This window comes from Saimiri boliviensis, chromosome 5 (genome assembly GCF_048565385.1).
Source record: "Saimiri boliviensis isolate mSaiBol1 chromosome 5, mSaiBol1.pri, whole genome shotgun sequence".
Lineage (NCBI taxonomy): Eukaryota > Metazoa > Chordata > Mammalia > Primates > Cebidae > Saimiri > Saimiri boliviensis.
In genome coordinates, this window is record NC_133453.1 from 81,893,982 (window position 1) to 81,917,385 (window position 23,404).

The following is a 23,404-nucleotide window of genomic DNA, read 5'->3' on the forward strand; positions in this document are numbered from 1 at the left end:
TAACATGGAATAGTGATCTCTTAGCAAAGGAAATTGCAGTCAGGGACATTATCTGTGCATAGATAAAGTTCATTGTAAATGCAACATTTGCTCACCTGTACTTTTAGGTGAAAGCACTTGGTTGTATTTGAAAGGTCATTTATCACCTAAAGGGGAACACTTACGGGCTACTAGGATTCCTTTTCTCGCTTTACTATAGAATTAAGCTTGCTTATGGAAAATTTTGCTTGCATCTGCAGTCTCTACAGAGGATCATTAATGTGTTAACAAACCTATTTTGCTGAGTCAGATTAAAGGTACCCCTTGTTGAATACAGTGCCATGCACATAGTGGGCAGTCAGCATTTTCTTGATTATCTTCTTCAGTTAGGGAAAGTCACTATGTCTGTTGTAACCCTCTCTCAACAATTAAAAGATAAGAGAAAAAGTTATGGAAAGATCAAGCTAGGCTAGTCTTATTTATGCCCCAAAGATCAGGTAAGTTTCCATATAGAGTGAGAGTCATTTTATGTTGATGGTGTATCTGAATTTTCAGGGACAGCCCTGCTTTCAAGTAGTCTGTTTCAGACCACACATTCCAATTTTTGGACTTAAAAACAGATTTGCTGTAGCTATGGTGTAGTGTGGCAACCAAACCTGTGGGTATTTACCCAGATCCCACCATCAGGGTTATTTTAGAGGCCTTTGCTGAAAAGCTGACTGAAGATGTCTCTGTGATATGGTTAGCTACTTCCTGTGAACGAAATACTTTGACAGAACAAGAAATGACTTTAATAAAATAATACTAATCCCTGATTACAGCATATTAAGATGTTCTTTATAGGAAATTAGGAAAAAATATAGAAAAACATAAAATTCATTTTTAATACCATACTTCAGAGATAACTACTATTAATAGTTGAATGTATTTCCTTCTATTTATTTCAATGCATATATAAAAATTGAGATCATATCCTATATGTTTAATTATGTTACTTTTCATTTAATATTTACAGTGAGAAATTTCCAATCTAAATAAATATTACTAAAAAGGAGGATATTATTTGACCATGGGGGTGTTTAGTCTATTTCTGTTTTTCACTTTTGTGAGTAATAACTCTGTAATGACAGTATTAAAGTTTTGTGTTTATGTCATGTGGAAGTAGACCTACAACCACAAATATAAATAGTCTTAGGACTCAAGCAAGATAAATATTTCAGATTATATGTCTCAAAGCTTGTACCAACTGATACTCTACCTGTAGGAAGATGAAATTTTGTTGACCAACCCCCCGCAACCATTTCTGTGTGTTATAATTTACAAAATCATTTCCAAGTTGCCAAATGGAAGTTATGTCTTTGCACTAATTTTCTGTTTTATTAGTGAAATTTAAACTTTTCATGTTTATTGACAGCTTTTCTTTCTCTGTTCATTTACTTTGTTAATTTTCCTATTGAAATTATCAGATCCAAGAAATGATTGATTGAAAGGAAAATATAGTAGTGTAGTAACCAATATGAGTGTCAATGTTCCAGATACAGCTACCCCTTCATTATGTACAGATGCCAATTTTTAAAAATTTTAACAAAAATGTCTATCTTGATTTGGAACTGCTGATTTTATCACCTTAGTGTGGCAGTGTCACTACCAAGGAAAATGTTAATCAGAACCAGAAAGTTGTGAGAAGCACTGAAAGTTATTTTTAAGGAGTGTGGTTTGTGCCTTAAATGTTGAGCTCTGAATAGCCCATAACTTGTAATAGCAGGAGCTTAATTTTCGGGTGTTCATTTTTTTCATTTTCATTTTTTTATATCTGTGGTATGTTAAATGTGTTATCTAGAATATCTCTTTTTAAAATTTCGTAATAACTCTGTGAGACTATTATCCCTGCCTCATCAGTGCATGGACAGATTTAGAGAGGTGTGGTAACCTCTCAGGCTGCACAGTGGGGTTAGGGATGGCTCAGGATTAGAACTACAGAATACACATTTTCCAAAGTACAGGATCTTTTTTACTACACCTTGCTGAATTCCAACAATGTTAAACTCAAACACAGCTACAAACAGAAGGTTTTTGTTTGTTTCCTTGTTATAGTTTTTTGTTTGTTTTATATCACTATAAAGGAAGCAGCAAGCCACAGATGACATGCCTTAGACTTTCCTTTTGTTCTGGCTAATATAAGTTCTTTGAGACTTTTTTGGAGGTCCTATAACTTCCTTATATTTTCTCACTTTTTTTTACTTTTATGTCTTGAAATATATATGTGCAGCTGCAAAAAAAGAAACAAGCAGTTATTTTAGTTAGCAGTATCATGATAGATAAAAGGAACCAGGAGAAGCCACGTAACGCCTTCTTCTGTTTTTTTTTTTTTTTTTTAATCACCCAAGTCGGAGCGCAGTGGTGCAACCTTGGCTCACTGCAACCTCCACCTTCTAGGTTCAAACGATTTTCGTTCCTCAGCCTCCGAGTAGCTAGGATTACAGGTGCCTGCCACCATGGCTGGCTAATTTTATATTTTTAATAGAGATGGTGTTTCACCATGTTGGCTAGGCTGGTCTCGAACTCCTGCCTCCCAAAGTTCTGGAATTACAGGCGCAAGCCACCTCGACCAGCCTGTAACCTATTTTCTAAAATATTTGTGATAATTCCTAGAAGCCTAAGAATTATATATTTTTTTAAAAAATTATGGATTTTAAGTGTGCTTCCCATTCATCAGCTCCCATTCCCACCCATCTTCTTTGAAGGGAGGCATGGTGATGCTGCCCTTTTTATGTTTGCACAATTATGAGTTCTTCATATTATGCTGAAAAGCTAAACTTTTGAGCCTCATGGTCAATGTTGGAAAGATGCTCAGCTGGGATCAGCCTTAGTAAAACAAAAACATTTTTAAAATCACTTGTCCTCCTCTTCCCTTTTCAGCTGTGAGCTTGCCACTCTATTTTTAGCTAGATTAGCTTTTTACTTAGGATACTTTCCTTTTATTAGATTGAGAATTATCTATTTTTTACCCTATCTAATCATATATAAATATGTAATTGTGGGTTGTGATAAAAATTTCTGACAAGTGAGCCCCTGAGAACCCTTGAGGACTTTACCTTTTCAATTTTCTTTGCTACTTTCATTCTAAACTTGAGATAGACAGTTCTGTCTTTTTCTGTCTCTTCAATCTTGTAACTATGTAATGTGACTATCAATTGTCGATTACTTACTGGTTACTTTTAATGACTTCCTTTTAAAAAGTCAGGGCCCTCTTAGCTTTCAGTTTGGAAGTTCATGTTTTCTTTGTTAACTTTTTGTATTCCATGGCATCTTTTCCAAATAAATTGAGTGTGCCATGTGCTCCTTTCATCACCAAATTCTGCTTTTCTCTCATTTGGTTTCTATCTTCTCTACTTTAATAGAGATTGAAAACACAAAACTAGATTTCAGTGACTTACAGACCTCCAAAACATGAACTCTGATTATTCACGTTAGTCTTTACCATAATATGTTATTCTCCTGAACAGTTTTCTTCCTTAACTGTGATTCTAGGGCAACAACTTGGTTTTTTGGGTATGTTATCACTCATATTGCTCTTTCTGAGACTAGACAGTGGCCATTGCTGCCTTCCACTTTTAGGGGTATAGAACTTTAGAACTGGAAGGCACATTAGAGATCATCTAATTGATTTCTTTCTCGGACAGATCAGTTGAACACATAAGGCCCACAGGCCATATTACTGTAACTAAGATTAGAGCCCCAAGTCTCCTAATTTCTTCCCTAAATACTCTGGACTAGACCAGGGACCCTGTGGTATTTTTTCTTTACACAGGCTCACCTCTCCATGCTACAGAGTAGCAGTCTCTGCTTATCACTGCAAGATATTGATGGAAATAGTATCCTTCAGGAGTTGATTATTGATCAGGAGTTAATCATCAAGTAAATTATAGATTTGACAAACAATATATTGAATAAAGGACTGTACTAATTCAAAAGATGCATACTGTCTTCCAAGTCCTGTAAAATAGACTTAAATGTGCAGGCTGATCAAATACAGTGTTAAGATTTGTGCTCCAGCACTGATGGAGGCATAGCCAGGTGAATTTCTGATAGGAGAACATCTATCTAGAATGAGATTGTAGAGCCGGGAAAGCTCAGCAGCCCTGTTCCCTGGGCAGAGACATCCCTTGTTAGCTAGACACCTGGTCTGCCATTATTAACTTTCTCTGTAGCTTAGAGTGGGTGGCTATTATTATTCAGCTTTTTTCAGTTTCCAGAATATTCCATATTAAGTAAAAATAGCACTATGGAAGTTTGGCCCTCAAGTGGAAGGGCCAAATTCCTGATCATTTCCATGTGGACTATGGCCGTTAACTGTGAACAAAACAGGTTGGACACTCAAGCTCCACTTTCTGATGCAGTCAACCCCCAGATTAATAATATGTATTAGACGAAGTCTATTAAACCTGGGCGAGTGACTCATGCCTGTAATCTGAGCACTTTGGGAGGCCAAGATGGATGGATCATTTAAAGTCAGGAGTTTGAGACCAGCCTGGCCAACATAGTGAAAGCCTACCTCTACTAAAATACAAAATTAGCTGGGTGTGGTGGTGAGCCCCTGTAATCCCAGCTACTCAGGAGGCTGAGGCAGGAGAATCACTCAAACCTGGGACATGGAGGTTGTAGTGAACCGAGATAGTGCCACTCCATCTCAAAAAAAGAAAAAAGACTATTAAACGTAACATTATAAAATACAATTATGTTTATCCACATTTGAAATTTTTAAAAGATATCCTTGATTTTGGTAAAGTCAGCTTAATTCTGAGATTTATGTCTTTACTTTCTTGATTGGTATTATAATACTCTTTTTTCTTTTTTAAATGAGAGCTATTTTATTTTTATAACAAATATTTTAATTAATAAATCAGAATTGTATGTGTTTATGAGATATTATGTGTTGTTTTGATATGTATACAGTGTGAAATGATTAAATCAAGTGAATTGACTTCTTTTTTGAAATGATGGTAATAGAGAATGCTGTATTTTTTCAATGTTCTTCCTTGACAAAACAAAAATTTGGTGTAACCCTTCGTTAAGTCCCCAAATTATTTTTGAAATTTTACTGGTCAGTGAAATTTCCAGATCTGGTAATCACTGTTATCAGGTATGATTTTATGTGAGCAAAAATGTAACAGCAATAAGACCAATAGGACCTAAGTGAATATGCAAATTAGAATACACATGAAGGGCTTAATTATCAGTTTCTCATTTCTTCTTACAATTTAGAATGACTTCATTGGCAATATTTGGATGGGTGGAATCTTTTGATGCAAACAAGAGATTTCTCTTAATAAATACCAGTCTAGCAAATCCTCCCATGCTAGAATGGTTATCTTCAAGGATGTTAGAGAGTGGAGGGCCACCATTTCCAAATGAAAAAGCGTCCTCAAATGATCTCTGCATTGATTTGCTTCTAGATAAGGCATTTTATTTTAAAATTTCAAATAACAGAAAATCGAGATTGTGAGATCTTATGATCATTATAAAGAGACATGTGTTTTAAAAATGCTTGAGAAATGCAAATCTGGAGTGGAGGTCATTCTGTAAAAAATAGCCTGCGTCCTGTGTCTGCTGCCACTAGATGGTACCCGGGTGCGCCGGGAAGCCGTCGGAGAAAGTCTCCCTGAGGTTGTGCTGCCCTCGGGGAGGTGGCGGAGCCCCGCGGGAGCTGTCGTCGGACCGAATTCACTGCGCCAAGGTCCAGCGGACAACTAGGGCGTCCCGGCGACCCCAGGGTGCCCCTCCGCAAACTCATCAGGCGAAGGGGAGGCGCAAGCCCCCGGCAGCTGCTCTTAGGGGAGGCCTCCGAGCTCCAATCTTCAAGTCCAGACAAGGGGAGCTCCGCAGGGGCGGGCCGGGGCGCCAAAGTCCTTGTTGGGGTGGCGAGCAGGCTGGGGACTTGGGAATGGAGTTCCATCGGGGGAGTGAGTTTGACCACACACGTTGACAAAGTGCAGTGCCGCCTCGCAGCAGGAGGTATTTTTCACATTGCCTGGTGGTGGGGTGAGGGGGACTGCCGCGGTTTCCGCATCCTGCCGGCTGCTGGCTGGACGGTCTTGGAGGACTGCTGAGAGGATGGGCTGGGACTGGTCCTCTGAACGGCTGCAAGGGTGAACAAGTGTACTTCTCAAGATTATCCTCCAAGAAACCCTCCTGTCCCCTCCCCTGTCTCTTACCCCAGCCTCAGCCGGATTCAGTAGTGCTCCACGTCTGTGTCTCAGTGCAGCTCACAGCTCGTACATGTGTCCCTGGCTCAGTTTACCACACTGTCCTAACATCCTTTAATGTACACAGCCAAGTTCCTTTAGTGCGTGTCTTTTCTCTCTCCTCTCTCCCTCCCTCCCTGTCTTGACTGTTTGCGGAAGAGTTTGGCATGTAGTAAAATACTCTTTAAATAATGATGTAAAATACTTATCTAAAGACTTGCCATAAAGTAACTCACTTACCACTGTCAAGGAGATTTGTTTCTATGATTTGGATGATCCATATCGAAATTCCATACATATTTAAGTGTCTAAAAAACAAATCAGGAAGTGAAAGAAAATATTGACTGTTTAGAAAGTATCTGGATGGGAGATCTTCTAAGCTTCAAAGCAAAATAAATTGCAGAGTAAAATATAGATAGACACAGTTTACATCTATCATGGTATCAGGATTTTAATGAGAACATCACTATGCATCTAATGTAAAACTCCACGAGTAATATGTGGAGAGGTTGTTAACAGTAGTGGTTTGGGGGATATGGGATTAGGATTTTACTTCCTTCTTTTTATTATGTGTATTACTTGACTTCTTTTTGGCAAGGGGCAAGTATCTTTTTTCCCCCAAGTTAATGAAGATAATGTATTAGGAAAAATGCAAATAAATATCAAAGTGGGAAGAGCTACATGTAACACATATGACAAAGGATTTCCATTTCTATTCTATTTCTATTCTATTTCTTTATAAAAATCTCTTTCAAATTGAGAGGAAACTTTAAAATTCATCCAAGAGATAAATAGCATGGACAAAAATTTCTTCTGTACTTTGCAGTTTTCTACAATTTGTAATTCAATACATCTTTATTGAATTTTTACCACACTGTCAAACCCTATTCTAAATGTTGGGGATATGATGGTAGATAAAACAGAAGGGCTCAGCTCTCAAGAAGTTTTCATTCTAGTGGGGCTAATGTAATAACAAAGAGGCTGGGCGTGGTGGCTCATGCCTGTAATCCCAGCACTTTGGGAGGCTGAGGCAGGTGAATCATGAGGTCAGGAGTTCAAGACCAGCCTGGCCAACATGGTGAAACCCCGTCTTTACTAAAAATACAAAAATTAGCTGGGCATGGTGGTGCATGCCTGTAATCCCAGCTCCTTGGGAGGCTGAGGCAGGAGAATTGCTTGAACTGGGACCCTGGAGTCGGAGGTTGCAGTGAGTTGAGATTGTGCCACTGTACTCCAGCCTGGGCTACAGAGCAAGATTTCATCTCAAAAATAAATAAATAAAAATAAAAAAGCAAATTACAGACTGTGATACATAGCAGGAAGGATGGGGAGCAGATCCTTGAAGAAGGGGAATCAGTGAAGATTTCTCTGAGGTAGTGACATTTGAGCTAAGACCTGGAGAATGAGAAGAAAGGGGAGAGTACAACAGGCAAAGAAGGCAAAGCAAGCAAAGGGAAAAAGAAGAAGAATGGCTGTTGAGGTGGGAAACTTGTTATATTACAGCTGCAAAAAGGAGACCAGTGCTCTGGAAGGCTGAGTTATGAGAGATGAGGTTGGAGGAGTGGGAAGAACCCAGACTATTAGCCTATCAGGTCATGATAACGATTGTGGATTTTGCTTTATTCTAAATGTAATTGGAATCCAATTAAACACCAATATTCTTTTAAGCAGAGGACAATAGATTGAGAAACCCCAATTATTGGGGAGCAGTTTGATGAGGAACCATTTAGGCTGCAGAGTAAAAAATAACTTCACAAACTAAGTAAGAATTATATGTGAGGAGTGGCAGAGGAAATGTGTCCTGTGTCTGGGAATACTCTTTTCTTTGACTCTTTAAATAGGGTCTGTTTTATTCCCCTACATGGCTACAAAGTCTGAACTGGGCCAGAGGACTCCAGGTAGTCTGTATCCTCCCTAAGGAAACAAAGGTTCAGCCTTGGAGACACTGCTATTTACCCAAGAGCAGTTATCACCAACTGCCACCCCTGCCAGCCTGTTGCCCAGTCAAGCCTTGACCTCCAAAGGCAGTAAGGAGAAGGCTGCCATCTTCCTATCCAAGAATGCATTTTCATCTTTTCAAAGGGATGTTTTAAAAGAATTCACATGAATAATTTTTGTCATGAACCATTTTGAGTACGTTGTATCCCTTTATGGTTGATTAATAATTGTCCCACTCTGGAAGAGTGTAACAGCTAAGATTATTAATGGTATTTCTGGAAAAAGCCTTTTTTGAAACATGAAACTTTCAGTTAATCATCACTCTGGTAAGCAAAAATGCTAAACTGAGAAATTTTTCCATTAAGTTTTAAAATTGCACTGAAAGCTTTATGACACTGTGCTGTCATACATGTCCTTTCCGTATTTATTCAAAATTCTGAGGCAATAAGTAAATGAATAACATTATTCCAGCCAGTTTTAAACTCTAATTGCTGTCAGGTATTGAAATATTATTGGGAAACGTTTTCATGTCTACTTAGTAGAATGTAGAGTGATCCAATTGCACAAGTGTGGTGCTGTTTTGACTCTTTTGGTCTTGTGTACCATTTCTGTGATCCTGTGGATACTAAGATTGAAGGACTCAGCAACAGTCTCTAGATGTTTCACATAACTCAGAGAGGCTATGAACATTTTCAGGCCTCCATCACTTTCCCCCTATTGTCCCCAAATTTCATACTGATATTGGAATGCACATTCAATTCTCATGTGATACATATAGTATAAGAAAAATGATCTTTAATAGTAATTAGAGAAGTTTTGCTGATTTATAAACCAGTAGAATTCTCTCACTCACTGAATTTGGGGGCGCAGACCTATCCTGTTCACATTCCCAACCCCAGCTCTCTCATCTATCATAGGTAATCTTTAAGTCACTTATATTAAGAATTGTGACATAAATTCAGAGTAGCAGAGGATTGTAGAACTGGAGGGGTCTTTAAAAGTCTTCTAGCTGCTTCTTGACCTCTTCATTCTACAGGTGAGGAAAATAAGGTCTGGAGAGATTGGGGAACTTGTTTGAAGTCTTAGGTAGCTGGTGGTAGAGGTGAGCTAAAACTTCCAGTTTCTATCAGTGTTGCCTTTGGACTGAGAAAATTTCAAATGGTTAGTACTAATAATTTAAGATGGAAGTTTAAGCAGTTCTCCTGGACAGAATCCCTGCTGGTAGGGTGATGCTATTCCTTCTCAGCTATAAGGGTGAGGGCTTCTTTAACAGGGAATGTAATTGCTGCTTTGTGCAAAGGAACAGTTTTTCTTTGTGGATTTGTGATTTTTTTTGCTTGCAGCCTGAGAAGTAGTATTTCTACCAGCTGAATCTTTATTGAAAGCTTATTTGGCCAAAAAGTTTGCATTTATATTGCCCATATTTTATTATATACATGTTTGTGTGTGTATATATATATATATATACACACACACACACACACACACACACACACACATATAATTGTACTTCAGGTTCTGGGGTACATGTGCAGATCATGCAGGATTGTTGCATAGGTACATATGTGGCAATGTGGTTTGCCCATATCTTATTAATCCTATTTTCTTTCTTCTTTTCTATTTTTCCTTACTGTTAAGAAAGATGAATGCTTTGAAATGACCACATGACAAGAAAATAAAATTTTGACAAGGAATAGAAAAGGAAGCTAGGTCTTTGCCTGATTTCCTTTGACTTGTCTGGTTTTCCTTTAGATTTACTAGGGCTGGTTTTCCTTGTTTCTTTCCTGCTGCTGTACTTTTCATATTCAGCACACTGAAAAGCTTGAATTGTTCCCTTTGTTAACTCAGGAGCCTGCAAATGATGAAAAGATTACGTATTCAGCAGGTCAAATCTGAGACAGTTTTCTGAATTTAAAAAAATATTTTATGTTTCATAGCCTGGTCTAAAACTAGAGAAATTGAATAAGCTAATGTCTGGAAAAGAAGAAGGAGTTTAAGTTAGGTGTTTATGTCAAGCACTGGTTAATTTTAGCATATAGACCCCAAATATAGGAAACATAGTAATACGTAACCAACATATTGAAAATACTGTCTAATGCGAAACACCTAATATTTGCCAAGCAAATATTTGGCTTTCTAAGAAGAATAACGCATAAATGCTGATCAATAAATTTGGTTCTTTTTTGTTGTTGGATGGTTTTTATATTTCTGGACACCAGGGTGTGCTAGCCATCACATGTAAATATGGAGGAATATTTATTTTCTCGTTGGTTAGGAATGTGCACATCCTTTAGCTGATCCGTGGGTAACAGATGTCTTGGTGGGTAACAGATGTCTTGCCTTTTAGAGACCAATTGGCAAAGAGTGGATAAAGGGGGATAATTAAACGGGTAGGAGGAAACAAAAGCGAAGCACAATTTTCCCTGTGGTGAAAAATCTAATAAAACTCCTTATTATGGGTAATTGTTTTCCTTCTTCGACCTAATTTGCTGTCCCTCTCTATGGGACTCAAGTACATTGTAATGGGAAAGTATAAAATAATTATGAGACATGACTACTGCCTACTATCAAACCAGATTTGTTCTGTCTTAGAATATTGCAGTGTAATTGATGCAATGAACATCAGTTTTTTAAAAAGATGAAATACAAAATCATGTCTAATTACTAATCGCAACTTATATTGTAATTGGCAGCACAAAGCTATGTTGAGGATTGTTATATTAACTATATTAATAGAAAATATAGTTTATATGTCAAATGCAATAATACAGTGAACTGGTAGGAAATGAAATATGAGACAGAGTATGTAACTTATTCATCTTAGATCCTTTCTAGTTTGCTGTTTATTCTCTGTCAGTGCTGTGGTCCTGCCAGTTGAACTGGAATAAATGGGAACATTTAGCAGATGTTTGAAGCCATTATCATTAACACATCCTCAATTTTGCCAGTGTTTTTCATCATGCAAGATTTAAAGTAAGGTGTCACTTTCTGTCTTAACTGTATCACCTAGGGTCAATATTATTCTTATGATTTGTACTTTTTACTTTTAACTGAAGTAAATTTTTTGTAGCTTGTTAAACATTCGTTGAGTATCCACATAATTCCTTGGTAAGAACTATTATGTAATCATTTTTTATAAGGAGCCAGTAGTGCTTCAAAGAGAAAGTATCAGATTATGTACTCAGAGCCTTACTTAATACAGAATTTAGATAAAGCTGTAAGGTGAGATTATTTTAGATGCAAGGCACATGATATTGAATTTTATTTGACTGCATGTCCCCTCAGAAAATAGGTAGGTAGAATTCATTTCAAAAATGCCAGTGGGGTTTTAAAGGCTGTTAGGATAATACGCACAAAATTTCAGTTGTCAATTGTTAGTTATTAGCTTCTTTCTGCTGTATTAGAATTCTATTTTATTCACAATTGCTAGAAGTTTGTGGGGTGGTAGAATTGTTCACGTGCCCAATTTTTACAAAATGGCAGCTTTCATGTGATGGAAGCACCATTGCTTGAGTAGTCTAGAGACTGTTACATAGGCCAGTCACTTTATCTTTTTGAGCCTCAATTTGTTATATATGAAATGGAGATAGTGACAACTAACTCCCACAGTTGTGGTGGGATTATATGAGATGATGAATGCATATGAAACTAACATATATTTAATTGTTGAGTGCTTTATGATTGTCTTCACTCAGTGGATTCATATTCCTTAGTTAGTTGTGTTAGTTGCTAAGCTTCTCTTGGAAATAGAGCATCCAAGGAGATTCTGATGAAAAGTCTAGTGACAAATGGTTTGAGATTGTGTGTCAGAAGAGTTACTTTTCCCCCCCTACCTTTAGCCCCTTAAAATATGAAAGTGAATAATAACCATAGTGCAGCAAGTTTCTTAACATTAATTGAGTTTTTCTACTTTGCAACTGTAGATTTCCATAAGCTGTATATATGTAGGGTCATAAAATATTGGTGGTATGTAAGCGTTTAAGATTTCTGGACCCAGTTTCCCGATGCTGTTCATTTTCTATTTTCAAAGGATGTCACTGAGGTTATTTAAGGTTAGACGTCTTCTCCAAAGTCAATCAGCAAGTTAGTGACAGAGTGAGGGCTGGGACCTTTGTCTTTTCCTGAATTTCTTGGCTAGACCATCACCATATACCACCTGCTTGTGTGACCTTCTAGAATCTAGTCTGGGCTGTTAAAAGGAGAGAAGTCAAATCACTCTTGACAGAGCAGAAAGAGATACATTTCTTCATTATGCCTTTTAAAGGGTCTCTGCACTCTAGTTCATTCGGCTATTCCTTTATGGAATACAAATGTATTTTGATTGTTTTGCTTGTTTGCTTAAGGCAACTGGTTTTATCTCCTTCAGTAGGAAGAGAGAAAGTCACTAACTCTTTATATAGTATTTCCTATGTGCCGGACATTGGTCTAAGGGCTTTACATAGATTAATTTATTCTCCACAACAACACTATGAGGAGATACATTACTATTAATATGTCTTAATAAAAGTCCTGTCTTTCATGTAAGAAAATAGAGATACAGGAGGCCAAGTAATGCCTAAGATTACAAAGCTAGTACAACCACATTTGTAAGATTGGAAATGGAAAATACTAGAAAGATTCTGTTGTCAGTAGAAACCTAGATGAATGGTTGCCTGTAATATGAGCTCTCTTTTTTGCAAGGGAAGTGCCTTGAGAATATGTTCTAATGCATTAGATTTTATCTATATAGCTCTATGGAATCCCAATCAATTTAGGAAATATGGTTCTTCTGTAGAACATAAATACTGATGAAAAAGTATATTTATTAATGTTGGTCACCACTGGAATAAATAGGAAAGTGAGCTGTTATGCTTAGTTCAATGTTGATAACAAAACATTATTTTATTTTAGGATTGTGTAGGGCCGTTGACCCCACAGGGTCATGGGGTGTCCCTTCTGGTTTGCTGAGGTGCTGGATCTGAGAAATAAAGAGACAGGACACTGAAGAACTGGAGAAGAGCGGCTGGACTCGGGGGGCCATGCCACCTATGAGCAGAGACAGGCGAGGCCCCGAACGTCCAGAAGCGTCTGTATTTATTAGGTACAAGCAGGGGGAAGGGTCATAAGTGAGGTCATCATCTATAGGCTTAGTGATAGGGCATACATAATCACGTGAGTAACAAGTGAGGGGGCCACTCCATTATGTCATGTGGGCAGAGAGGTGGGCCGTGTGTGGTATGGGGCCATGCCATGCGCACTAGTAGAGGGTCGTGTACAGAAAAGGGGTCCACCCCCATTAGGTTACCAGGCAGGGAGGTGGGCTATGTGCAACAGGTGTCTTGCACAACACTTCTTACCTGGGGGCTGGAGACTTCAAAGGATTTCTAACAGAAAGATACTGTAAGCGAATGCAGTGGGAATGGACAGACTTGTGCTCTTCTCTAAGATATTTATGGGAGGCTGATTTGAGCTAGCACAGAAGTGAGAAAAGAATGACAGGGTGTATAGCCGCCATGACCTGGTCACACCAGACGCATTCTTCTCCCTCGGTTATTTGCAGGATCTCAGGCCTGAGGCCTACTTTCCACAGGACTGGTTGCAAGGTACTACAACTCCTTTATCAGGAGGAGAGCCTCTTGCTCCAAGCCTGCCATATAACATATGCCCTTTCAGGCAGGGATGCCACCGCCTGGGTCTTTGGTTCTTGTCCTGGTCTGGCTGTTTTTCCCTGTACTGCTTCTGCTCTGTGACTGCTCTAGGCATTCTTCCTACTACAAACTACTATGTGGTTATATAGAAGGATTATATAAATCAGCACTAAATGTGTTGGTACAGCTCTGACTACAATACGTATAGGATTATATAGAAAGATTATGTGGAACTAAGTATGCTAGATATAAGTACTAAGTATGATTATATAAGCTAGATATATGTAAGCAGTAGGTTATATTTCAGGCACTAATTCTATAAACTAACATATGATTATATATAAAGGATTATATGAAGGAAATAGCTGAGTAATAACACTATAAACTAAGGTATTCTTCAGGTACTAATTGTGCCTGGGGTTTGCACAGCTCTCCTTCCTTTGTGCCCATGTTTGGGGGTTACCCACAGGATTTTATTTCCCCTAGGACAAAATAATAAAAATGTTTTTAGGAATGATGCTTCATCAGTTAAGAAAAATTATTGATAGAAGAGAATAATTTTTATATGATTGATACATAATTTGTTCTTTCTTAAATATCCAGTTATATAGGTATATTACCCATTTTTGCTCCCATATCAGTATTTGAAGTTAAATGAAAGTTGTCATTCATGTATCAAATATTTTACAAGTATAAAATCAACTCCAATTTGAGCGATTCATAATTTAAAGACTTTAATTTTAGTAACAACGATTATATGGTAAAAATTTGGACATGTAGATAATTATGGGAGGGCAGTTGTACTTTAATGAAAACTTCATTAAATTAATAATACATTTATTTATTTATTTTCTTGCATTTGCTTTTGGGGTCTTAGTCATACATTTTTTTTTACCTAGGGAATGTTGAGAATAGTTTTTTTGTAGGTTTTCTTCTAGAATTTTTCTGGATTTAGGGCTTAGAGTTACGTCTTTAATTCAGCTTGAGTTAATTTTTGTATAATGTGAGAGGGGGATCCAGTTTCATTGTTCTACATGTGGCTATCCACTTTTCCAAGCACCATTTGTAGAGTTGAGTATTCTTTCCCCAGTGTATTTTTTGTGTGCTTTGTCAGAGATCAGTTGGTTGTAACTATGTGGCTTTATTTCTGGATGCTCTATTCTGTTTCATTGATCTATGTGTCTACTTTTATACAAGTATCATGCTGTTTTGATTACTGTAGCCCTGTATTTATAGTATAATTTGAAGTCAGGTTATGTGATGCCACCATATTTGTGCTTTACACCTAGGATTGCTTTGGCTACTTAGGTTCTTTTTTGATTCCATAAAAATTTTAGGATTTTATTTTCTAATTCTGTGAAAAATGATGTTGTATTTTGATAGGAATTGCACTGAATCTGCAGATTGCATGTTCTCACTAATAAGAGGGAGATAAGCTATGAGTATGCAGAGGCATACAAAGAGACATAATGGATATTGGAGACTCAGGAGGTGAGGAATGGAAAATTATCTTTTGGGTACAATGTACACTATTTGGGTGTTGGCAGTATGATCATTTTCACAATATCGATTCTTCCAATCTATGAGCATGGGATATTTTTCTATTTGTTTGTGTCATCTGTGATCTCTGCACAACTGAAGAAATAATTAGCAGAATAAATAGATGACCTATAGAATGGGAGAAAATATTTGCAAAGCATACATCCAAAATAGGACTAATATCCAGAATCTACAAGGAACTCAAGAAAATTAGCAAGAAAAGAAAGCAAATAATCCCATAGGCAAATGACACGAACAAACACTTCTCAAAAGAAAACATACAAATGGCTAACAAATATATGAAAAAATGTTCAACATCATTAATCATCAATGAAATGCAAATTAAAATCACAGCAAGATACCAGCTTACCCCAGTGAGAATTGCCATCATTAGAAAGTCAAAAAACCATAGATGTTGGTATGGATATGGTGAAAAGCAAATGCTTGTACCCTGCTGATAGGAAGTTACATTATTACAGTATGGAGATTTCTCAAAGAATTAAAAATGGAACTACCATTTGATCCAGCAGTCCCACTACTGAGTATCAAAAAGATATCTGCATGTGTATGTTTATCTCAGCACAGTTCGCAATTGCAAAGATATGGCATCACTTAAGTGTCCATCAACTGATGAATGAATAAAAACATGTGGTGTGTATATATGTATACACACCATCTTTATACCTACCTACCTACCTATCTATCTATCTATCCTGTTTGTCTGTCTATCTATCTACCTATCTATCTAACTACACATGCATACACCATAGACTACTACTCAGCCATAAAAAAGAATGAAATAATGTCTTTTGCAGCAACTTTTGATGGAACCAGAGACCATTATCCTAAGTGAAGTAACTCAAGAACAGAAAACCAAATACTGCATGTTCTCACTAATAAGAGGGAGATAAGCTATGAGTATGCAAAGGCACACAAAGAGACATAATGGATATTGGAGACTCAGTAGGTGAGGAATGGAAAATTATCTGTTGGGTATAGTGTACACTATTCGGGTGATGGGTATGCTAAAAGCTGAGACTTCACCATTATACTGTTCACCCATGTAACCAAAAACAACTTGTACTCCTAAAGCTATTGAAATTTAAAAAATTTAAAAATAATAATACAAAGCTTATTTAGTATTACAGTATTTAGAAACAATATATTTAAATAAAAGTTGAATAAATCACAACCACTAGACGCTTATGCTGATTAATGTTTTACATCAAAACATAAATAGTCACCACTTTGGACATGTGAGTTAGTGGGGTGTGTGTATGTGTGTGTGTGTGTGTGTGTGTGTGTGTGTATGTGTGTGTGTAGTAAATGGAGAATGTTGGGGAGGTGTATGATAGTGAACAGATTAACGAAGTGTAATTTTTCACAGTTGTATTGGTGTAGATATTCTAAATTCTATTATTGGTGTGCTTTGCTTTATGGACTAGATGTGTGCATTAAAGAAAATTATCTGAATGTCATGGTGTTTGTTCAAATGATTCATTCTAAGATACATTCTTTAGTGAAGAGGGGAAATATAGTGGCTCACCAATGCCTTAAAGGAACTACAACAATAACATTTGTGTTAAAGTATCACAGAAAATAAATATAAAGTCTCACAACTATTTTTTAGAGACATAAATATTTATGGTTAGTTTTGCGTTTAGCACATTTGCTTGAAAGTTTAAAGAAAGGAGGGCAAATGAAGAGAACACACTGAATCGTTTGGTTACACAACTGCCGTAACCCCACTTTAAGGTTCTGCGTGTGATGCTGGACAGCTCCCCTTGGTTGCTGTGATACTGTTTCCTAGCATTTCCTAGGAGCTATTGATTTAGGAATGAGATGATGGAACTTAATAAGGGGGGATTTAGAACATGGATGAGGAAAATTCATTAATATAGTAGCAACTGAATAAATTCACAAAAATATTAGCAATAGTAAATGATCATTGGGCAGGCTATTTAGTGAAATAACATGACAGAGAGGGAGTAACAGCTTAGCATGTGTTTAGTTAAAGTATTTTTATTTAAACCCTTTTTCCATTTTCGTTAAGATTGAATTTATATTCTAAGATATTATCAAATAAAGTGGCATGATGTCTTTTGTATTTTAAATCTTTTTTCCTTACTCTTTCCAGGACTGAAGTGTGTATGCCTTTTGTGTGATTCTTCAAATTTTACCTGCCAAACAGAAGGAGCATGTTGGGCATCAGTCATGCTAACCAATGGAAGAGAACAGGTGATCAAATCCTGTGTCTCCCTTCCAGAACTGAATGCTCAAGTCTTCTGTCATAGTTCCAACAATATTACTAAAACTGAATGCTGCTTCACAGATTTTTGCAACAACATAACACTGCACCTTCCAACAGGTAAGGGGTTTATCTTTGTTCATTCCAAATTTAATTTTACTCTTGGGAAACTATAAGAATGGTAGAAATCAAACTGTTTTATGTTTCTTTAAATAAGAAAATCTGTTTTACAGTTCTCTTTTTAATTTTGGCTGGCAAAATTCTCTACAGTCAAGCTGAGGTTGAGTTTTTAAAAAACTGCACATCATTGTCAAAATATTGACAACAACATAACAATTTTGAAGAAATGTGTTCACGTGAATTGTATTTTTGAAATGATTAATGGACATAAAGTAAAATGTGAATTTTTATGGATTTTTGAAAAAGAAATTGAAATTGCTTCTTGGCTTTTTGGCTAAGATCATGTGTAAAAGAAATTGAGATATATACCAGGAAGAAAAAGAGCATAACTAAAAATAGCAAATTGCCAACTTTTATGGGGACAGAATCTTTTTTTCAGGGGTATCCTCTGCATGTCTTCTTCATCTACCCACATTCAAGCAAGAGCACACTCTATAGAGATAGAAGCAGAATGGAATTCGAACTTTGATCATTGTTCAGATGTGTTTCTGTCTTTAGTCAAATTATACAGTGCTTTATCCTAATTTATAAGATGCTAAAAATCCTGATCTGGTCCTTTATCAGGAATCTGGGATCTGAAACTTTGAGAGATATTAACAGGCATGTAGTTCTGAATTTAAAACTAGTTTATGATGTGAAAATGGTCCTGCAGTTGACTTTCTTTAATAGTTTTAATATAACAATAATTTAATGATTATCAGTACAGTTATATCTATACAGAGATACATATACCTCCTTACAAATTAACATTTTAAGGCAATGTTATATAATCTCAGGTATTCATATGTCATCATATCAATATACCACTGAAGCACATTTTACCTATTTTTAAAATAAACTAACCGCCTTTTAATTGAAAAACATTTATTTCATATAATATCACGATCTCAAATTAAAAACCAGTTTACTTGCCCTAAATAGAAGATAGCTATATAAATAAACAAACAATGCTACTGCATTTCAGTTAGGTATTTTACATTTTCTCTTTGTTTAAAGGAGAGAAGAAATAAGTGTAAAAGACATATTAGCAGGAAAGGAGACTTTTTGATACAAAATCAAAAAAAAAAAACTAAGAGAATAAGAGAAGGAATCATTATATGACTCAGTGCTATTTAATATTATGTTTGTTTACCATCCCAATTCATCTCAGAAAAAGCTTTTAAAGTGCTTCCATGCACTACTGCTAGTACTTGTCCCAATCCTTGGAAACACTGGTATAAGGCATTATCATGTATACAGCAACCTCAAAAGTTATACTTGGCATATTTCATCCCTGAACAGTACCTGCAGTCATGGATTTTAGACCACGCTTATTCTCTCTGTCTCAGATTCCATAGACTTCCTTGTTTTGGTAGTGATCTGGGATCTATTATGGACACTTGTTTCCTTACACTTTATCCCCCAATTTATCTGTGCACCAGATATACCCTAAAGTGAAGGCTCCTTATATTTGATGGTCTTCTCCACAGCCAAATACAAAGGATTTTTGGGGTGAAAAGGAGAGTCTCCTCATTAGATGTGGCAGTGACCTGTAACGTGTCTTCCCAATAGTGAACGATACTCAAGACTACATACTTTGACTTAACAAAAGGTATTGGAGGGCAAGATGTCTCTAATCTTGGGCAAATCAAAGGTACTTAGTGTAGCTAGAATGTAGGTCCTTCCCAGCCCAATTGTAAGTTCTGCCAAAGTACTGAGAGGTCTATATGTTCTACCCTTAAGTTAGTCATAGACCAGTCTTTCTTTTTCAAAAATCAACTTTATTAAGGTCTAATTTAGGTACAAGAAAGTGTACACATTTTATTTATTTATTTATAAAAAATAGTTTATCAAGAATATATGTGATGAACAGTGGGAGGATAGCAGGTGATTATTTTTTATGTGCATATTGGTTGTCATTTAGGTATCTTCTTCTATATATTAGAGTGTTTATGAAAAATTGGGTTTTTTATCTCTTCTGGTTGAATATGAAGAGTTCTTTATATATTCTGAATACAAGTGCTTTATTAGATACATATATTGTAACTGTTTTCTTCCATTCTGTGGTTTGCCATTTTGTTTCCTTGAAGGTATTTTTTACAGAGCACAAAGTTGAAATTTTGTTGAAGTCTGATTTATCTTCTTCTAAAAACAATTATGATAGTTAACTAGTTTCATGTCCTGAGTTTTTGTCTACTCAAAACTTATAGATGTATATTTTTATGGTTTCTTCAAGAAGTTTTATTATTTTAGTTTTTATAGTTAGTTTCAATTTTTACATTTAGTTTCACCTTAATTTGTGTTATTGTGTGAGGTTAAGGTGGAGTTTTATTTTTTACATATGGATATGAAGTTGTTCTAGGATCATTTACTGAAAGTCTATTCTTTATTCATTGAGTTATGGGGGCACTTTGGTTGAAAATAAAGTAATCTTATATATGTGAGTGTATTTCTGGCCTCTTTCTTCTGTTCGTTTATTCTATATGTATTCTATTACTGTCAAACTGTTTTGATTATTGTAGTTAGATAGTACGTATTGAAATCCGGTTTTGTGACTTCTCCAACTTTGTTTTCCCAAATGGATTTGCCTATTATAAGTCCTTTGCATTTTTATTTATATTTTAGAATCCACTTGACAATTTCTACAAAAACACATGCTGAGATTTTGATTGAGTATATAGATTAATTTGCAGATAATAATCATGTTCACAATATTGAACTTTTAATCTGTGAACATATTATTATTTTTTTTACTTATTTAGTTCTCCAGTTACTCTTAACAGTGCTTTGTAGTTATCAGAGAACAGGTTTTATAAATATTTTGTTGATTTTATCTCTAACGAATGCATGTTTTTGATGCTATTGTGAATGGTATTTTTAACATCTCAATTTCTAAATATTAATTGCTAGTATATGATGATAAAATTAATTTTCCTTCTATTGAATTCATTATATACTGAAAGCTTGTGAAAATAAATTATAGACTGGATGCAGTGGCTCACGCCTATAGTTCCAGAAATTTGGGAGGCCAAGGCGGGTGGCTCACTTGAGGTTGTAAGTATGAAACCAGCCTGGCCAACATGGTGAAACCCCATTTCTACTAAAAATTAGCTGGGCATGGTGGTGCGTGCCTGTGATCCCAGCTACTGAGAGGCTGCTGGAACCTAGGAGGCAGAGGTTGCAGTGAGCCAAGATCACGCCACTGCACTCCAGTCTGGGTGATATAGCGAGACTCCATCTCAAAGTATATAATATATATATATATATATATATATATATATATATATATATATACACACACACACACACACACATATATGTTATTTATGATGGATATACATTATCACATATTATATATATGATATATGTGTGTGTGTATATATATTAGCTCTAGTAGCTTTTTTCTAGATTCTTTGGCATTTTCTGCATGTATAATCATCTTATCAATGAATATACATCATAATTTATGTCTTCCATTCTGATATATGGATGATAAGGAATTTTCTTTCTTTTCCTTGTGTTTTTGCACTGGATGGAACTGCTAATATAATGATGAATAGGAGTGGTGAGAGTGAAGATCCTTGCCTTTTTCCTGATTCTAGGAGGAGTGCATTCATTCTTTTACTCTTAAGTATGATGTTAACTCTGGGTTTTTTTTAGATGCCTGTTATCAATTGAGGAAATTTGCTTGTATTCCTAGTTTGGTGAAAATTTCTCTTTAAAATCATGAATGGATGTTAAATTTTTAAAATAAAGCTTCATGAGTTTATTGAGATTATCATGTGATTTTTTTCTTTAGTCTCTTCATATGATGGATTGCATTAATTGGTTTTCAAAGGTTATCTATAATAGGGAATATATGTGTTGTCTGGCCACTAATTAATGTCTACAAGAAATGCTGTGTAACATTTAATTGAATTTAAGCTGCCTTTTAATTAATTTTTTTTGTTGTTGTTGTTAAAGACAATGTCTTGCTCCATGGCTCACTGCAGCCTTGAACTCCTGGGCTCAAATGATCTTTCTACCTTAGGCTTCTGTATGTGGGACTACAGAAACATGCCACCACACCTGGCTAATTTCAGAACAATTTTTTTTTTTTTTTTTTTTGTGATGGTGTCTGTCAGTGTCGCCAAGGCTTATCTCAAACTCATGGCCTTAAGCAATCTTCCTGCCTCAGCCTCCCCAAATATTGGCATTACAGGCATGAGCTACTGCACATGGTCAGATGCAAACCTTTTTATTTGAAAACGTTGGGGACTTTCAGGCTGAGCACTGGATGATGAAGCTAGTGCCAATAACTCCACTGTTTCTGCGTCATCAGAGAGTGTGATTGACATCTCCCCCTCTGCCTGTAGGGATTTGTCAATTTCAAAGTGATCACAAAATAGGAAATACAGAAATGCACTCTGTAAAGTAGATAGTGTGATATTTCTACAGTGCTTGATAGTTCTGCATCATGTCCATGTACTACACAATAGAAGAAAGGTTGGGAGGTGACCAGAAGAGGTGGGACAAAATCTCAGACTTCCCTTTACAGTTTCATCTGAAAGCCAAGTGGATCCTTGCCTCTCTGGCTCTTTCATCAGTCACCCAGATGGTGGGGTCATTTCTGGGTAGCTGACTTGATGTAAGTGCAGTAACTCAGTCTCGTGCTTCAGCTGGTCCTCTCTTCTGCACTTAGATCCTATTTGTAACAGTTGGGCCTTTGCTTTATTATTATTATTATTTTTTTTGTTACAAAATTTGTCTCCTGACTATAGCTCATGACTCTCTTCCCCTAGTAGGTGTGTATCTTTACAGTGGGTTTTGCCTGTGAGCCCCCTAATTAGTCCCCCTCAATTCTCACAGTTCCTGCCTGATTTTGTGTAATTTTGGCCTCTGTCTCTATTCAGCAGTGTCTCTTAAACTCTTTTATTTTCCATATTTTCTATTTTTGAATCGTTGATGATTTCAATATCTACAGTCTCTGTGGTTTTGGTTCTGCTGTTTTTTATTCTGCTAATTTTTATTCTTGGTGACTTCTTTCCTTGTGTTTATTTTTAATGATTTATTTTATTGTGAGCTCATGGTCTTGGGAAACCTTATCTGGAGGAAACTTTTGAAGCATGTGTTTAAAATTTGTTTCTTCAGAGAAGATTTATATTAGCTTCTGCCAGCTGCTTGGGGGTGCTACCAACCCAAAACCACTGTTTTGATTAGGTTTTGGGGCCAGCATAATAGAGCGAATTCTGACTCTGAGCCTGCCTGTAAGGATTACACACTTGTGAGGAACTCTCAGATTTTTTATTTTTATTTTTTCTGCTTTACCCAAAGTCAGTCTTGTGACACACAAGCATATACCCTGTCTCTCTTTGTAGAACTTTTGTTTTGTTGTTTTGTTTTGTTTTCATGGCAGCGCCATTCATAGTTGTCTGATTATGCAAGAATCGCTGATTTGACCTTTCACTGTTTCGGGAATCATGTTTTATTTCCCAGCCTCATGATACAGTGTGGTAAACTGAGCACTTCACCACCAAGAGCTGGCAGATGCCTCCAGGGTCAAGGCAGTCACAGTGCTCAATCCCCTCTCTGGATATGTACTTTATTCTTGGCTCTTGAGCCCGAGCAATTCATTTATTTTTGCACCAGCTTTATCATAAAATAGAAAAAAATTATTTATATTTTATTCA

The 23,404-nt window shown here is 36.3% G+C and overlaps 1 protein-coding gene across 1 annotated transcript in view; it reads left to right on the forward strand.

Moving 5' to 3' along the window:
• ACVR1C (activin A receptor type 1C) overlaps nucleotides 1-23,404 on the forward strand; it is a 126,591-nt gene that overhangs the window by 29,099 nt on the left and 74,088 nt on the right. The window contains exon 2 of the mRNA XM_010330082.2: nucleotides 17,466-17,696. Within this exon, the coding sequence (XP_010328384.2) occupies nucleotides 17,466-17,696 (231 nt within the window). The remainder of the gene's footprint in view (nucleotides 1-17,465; nucleotides 17,697-23,404) is intronic.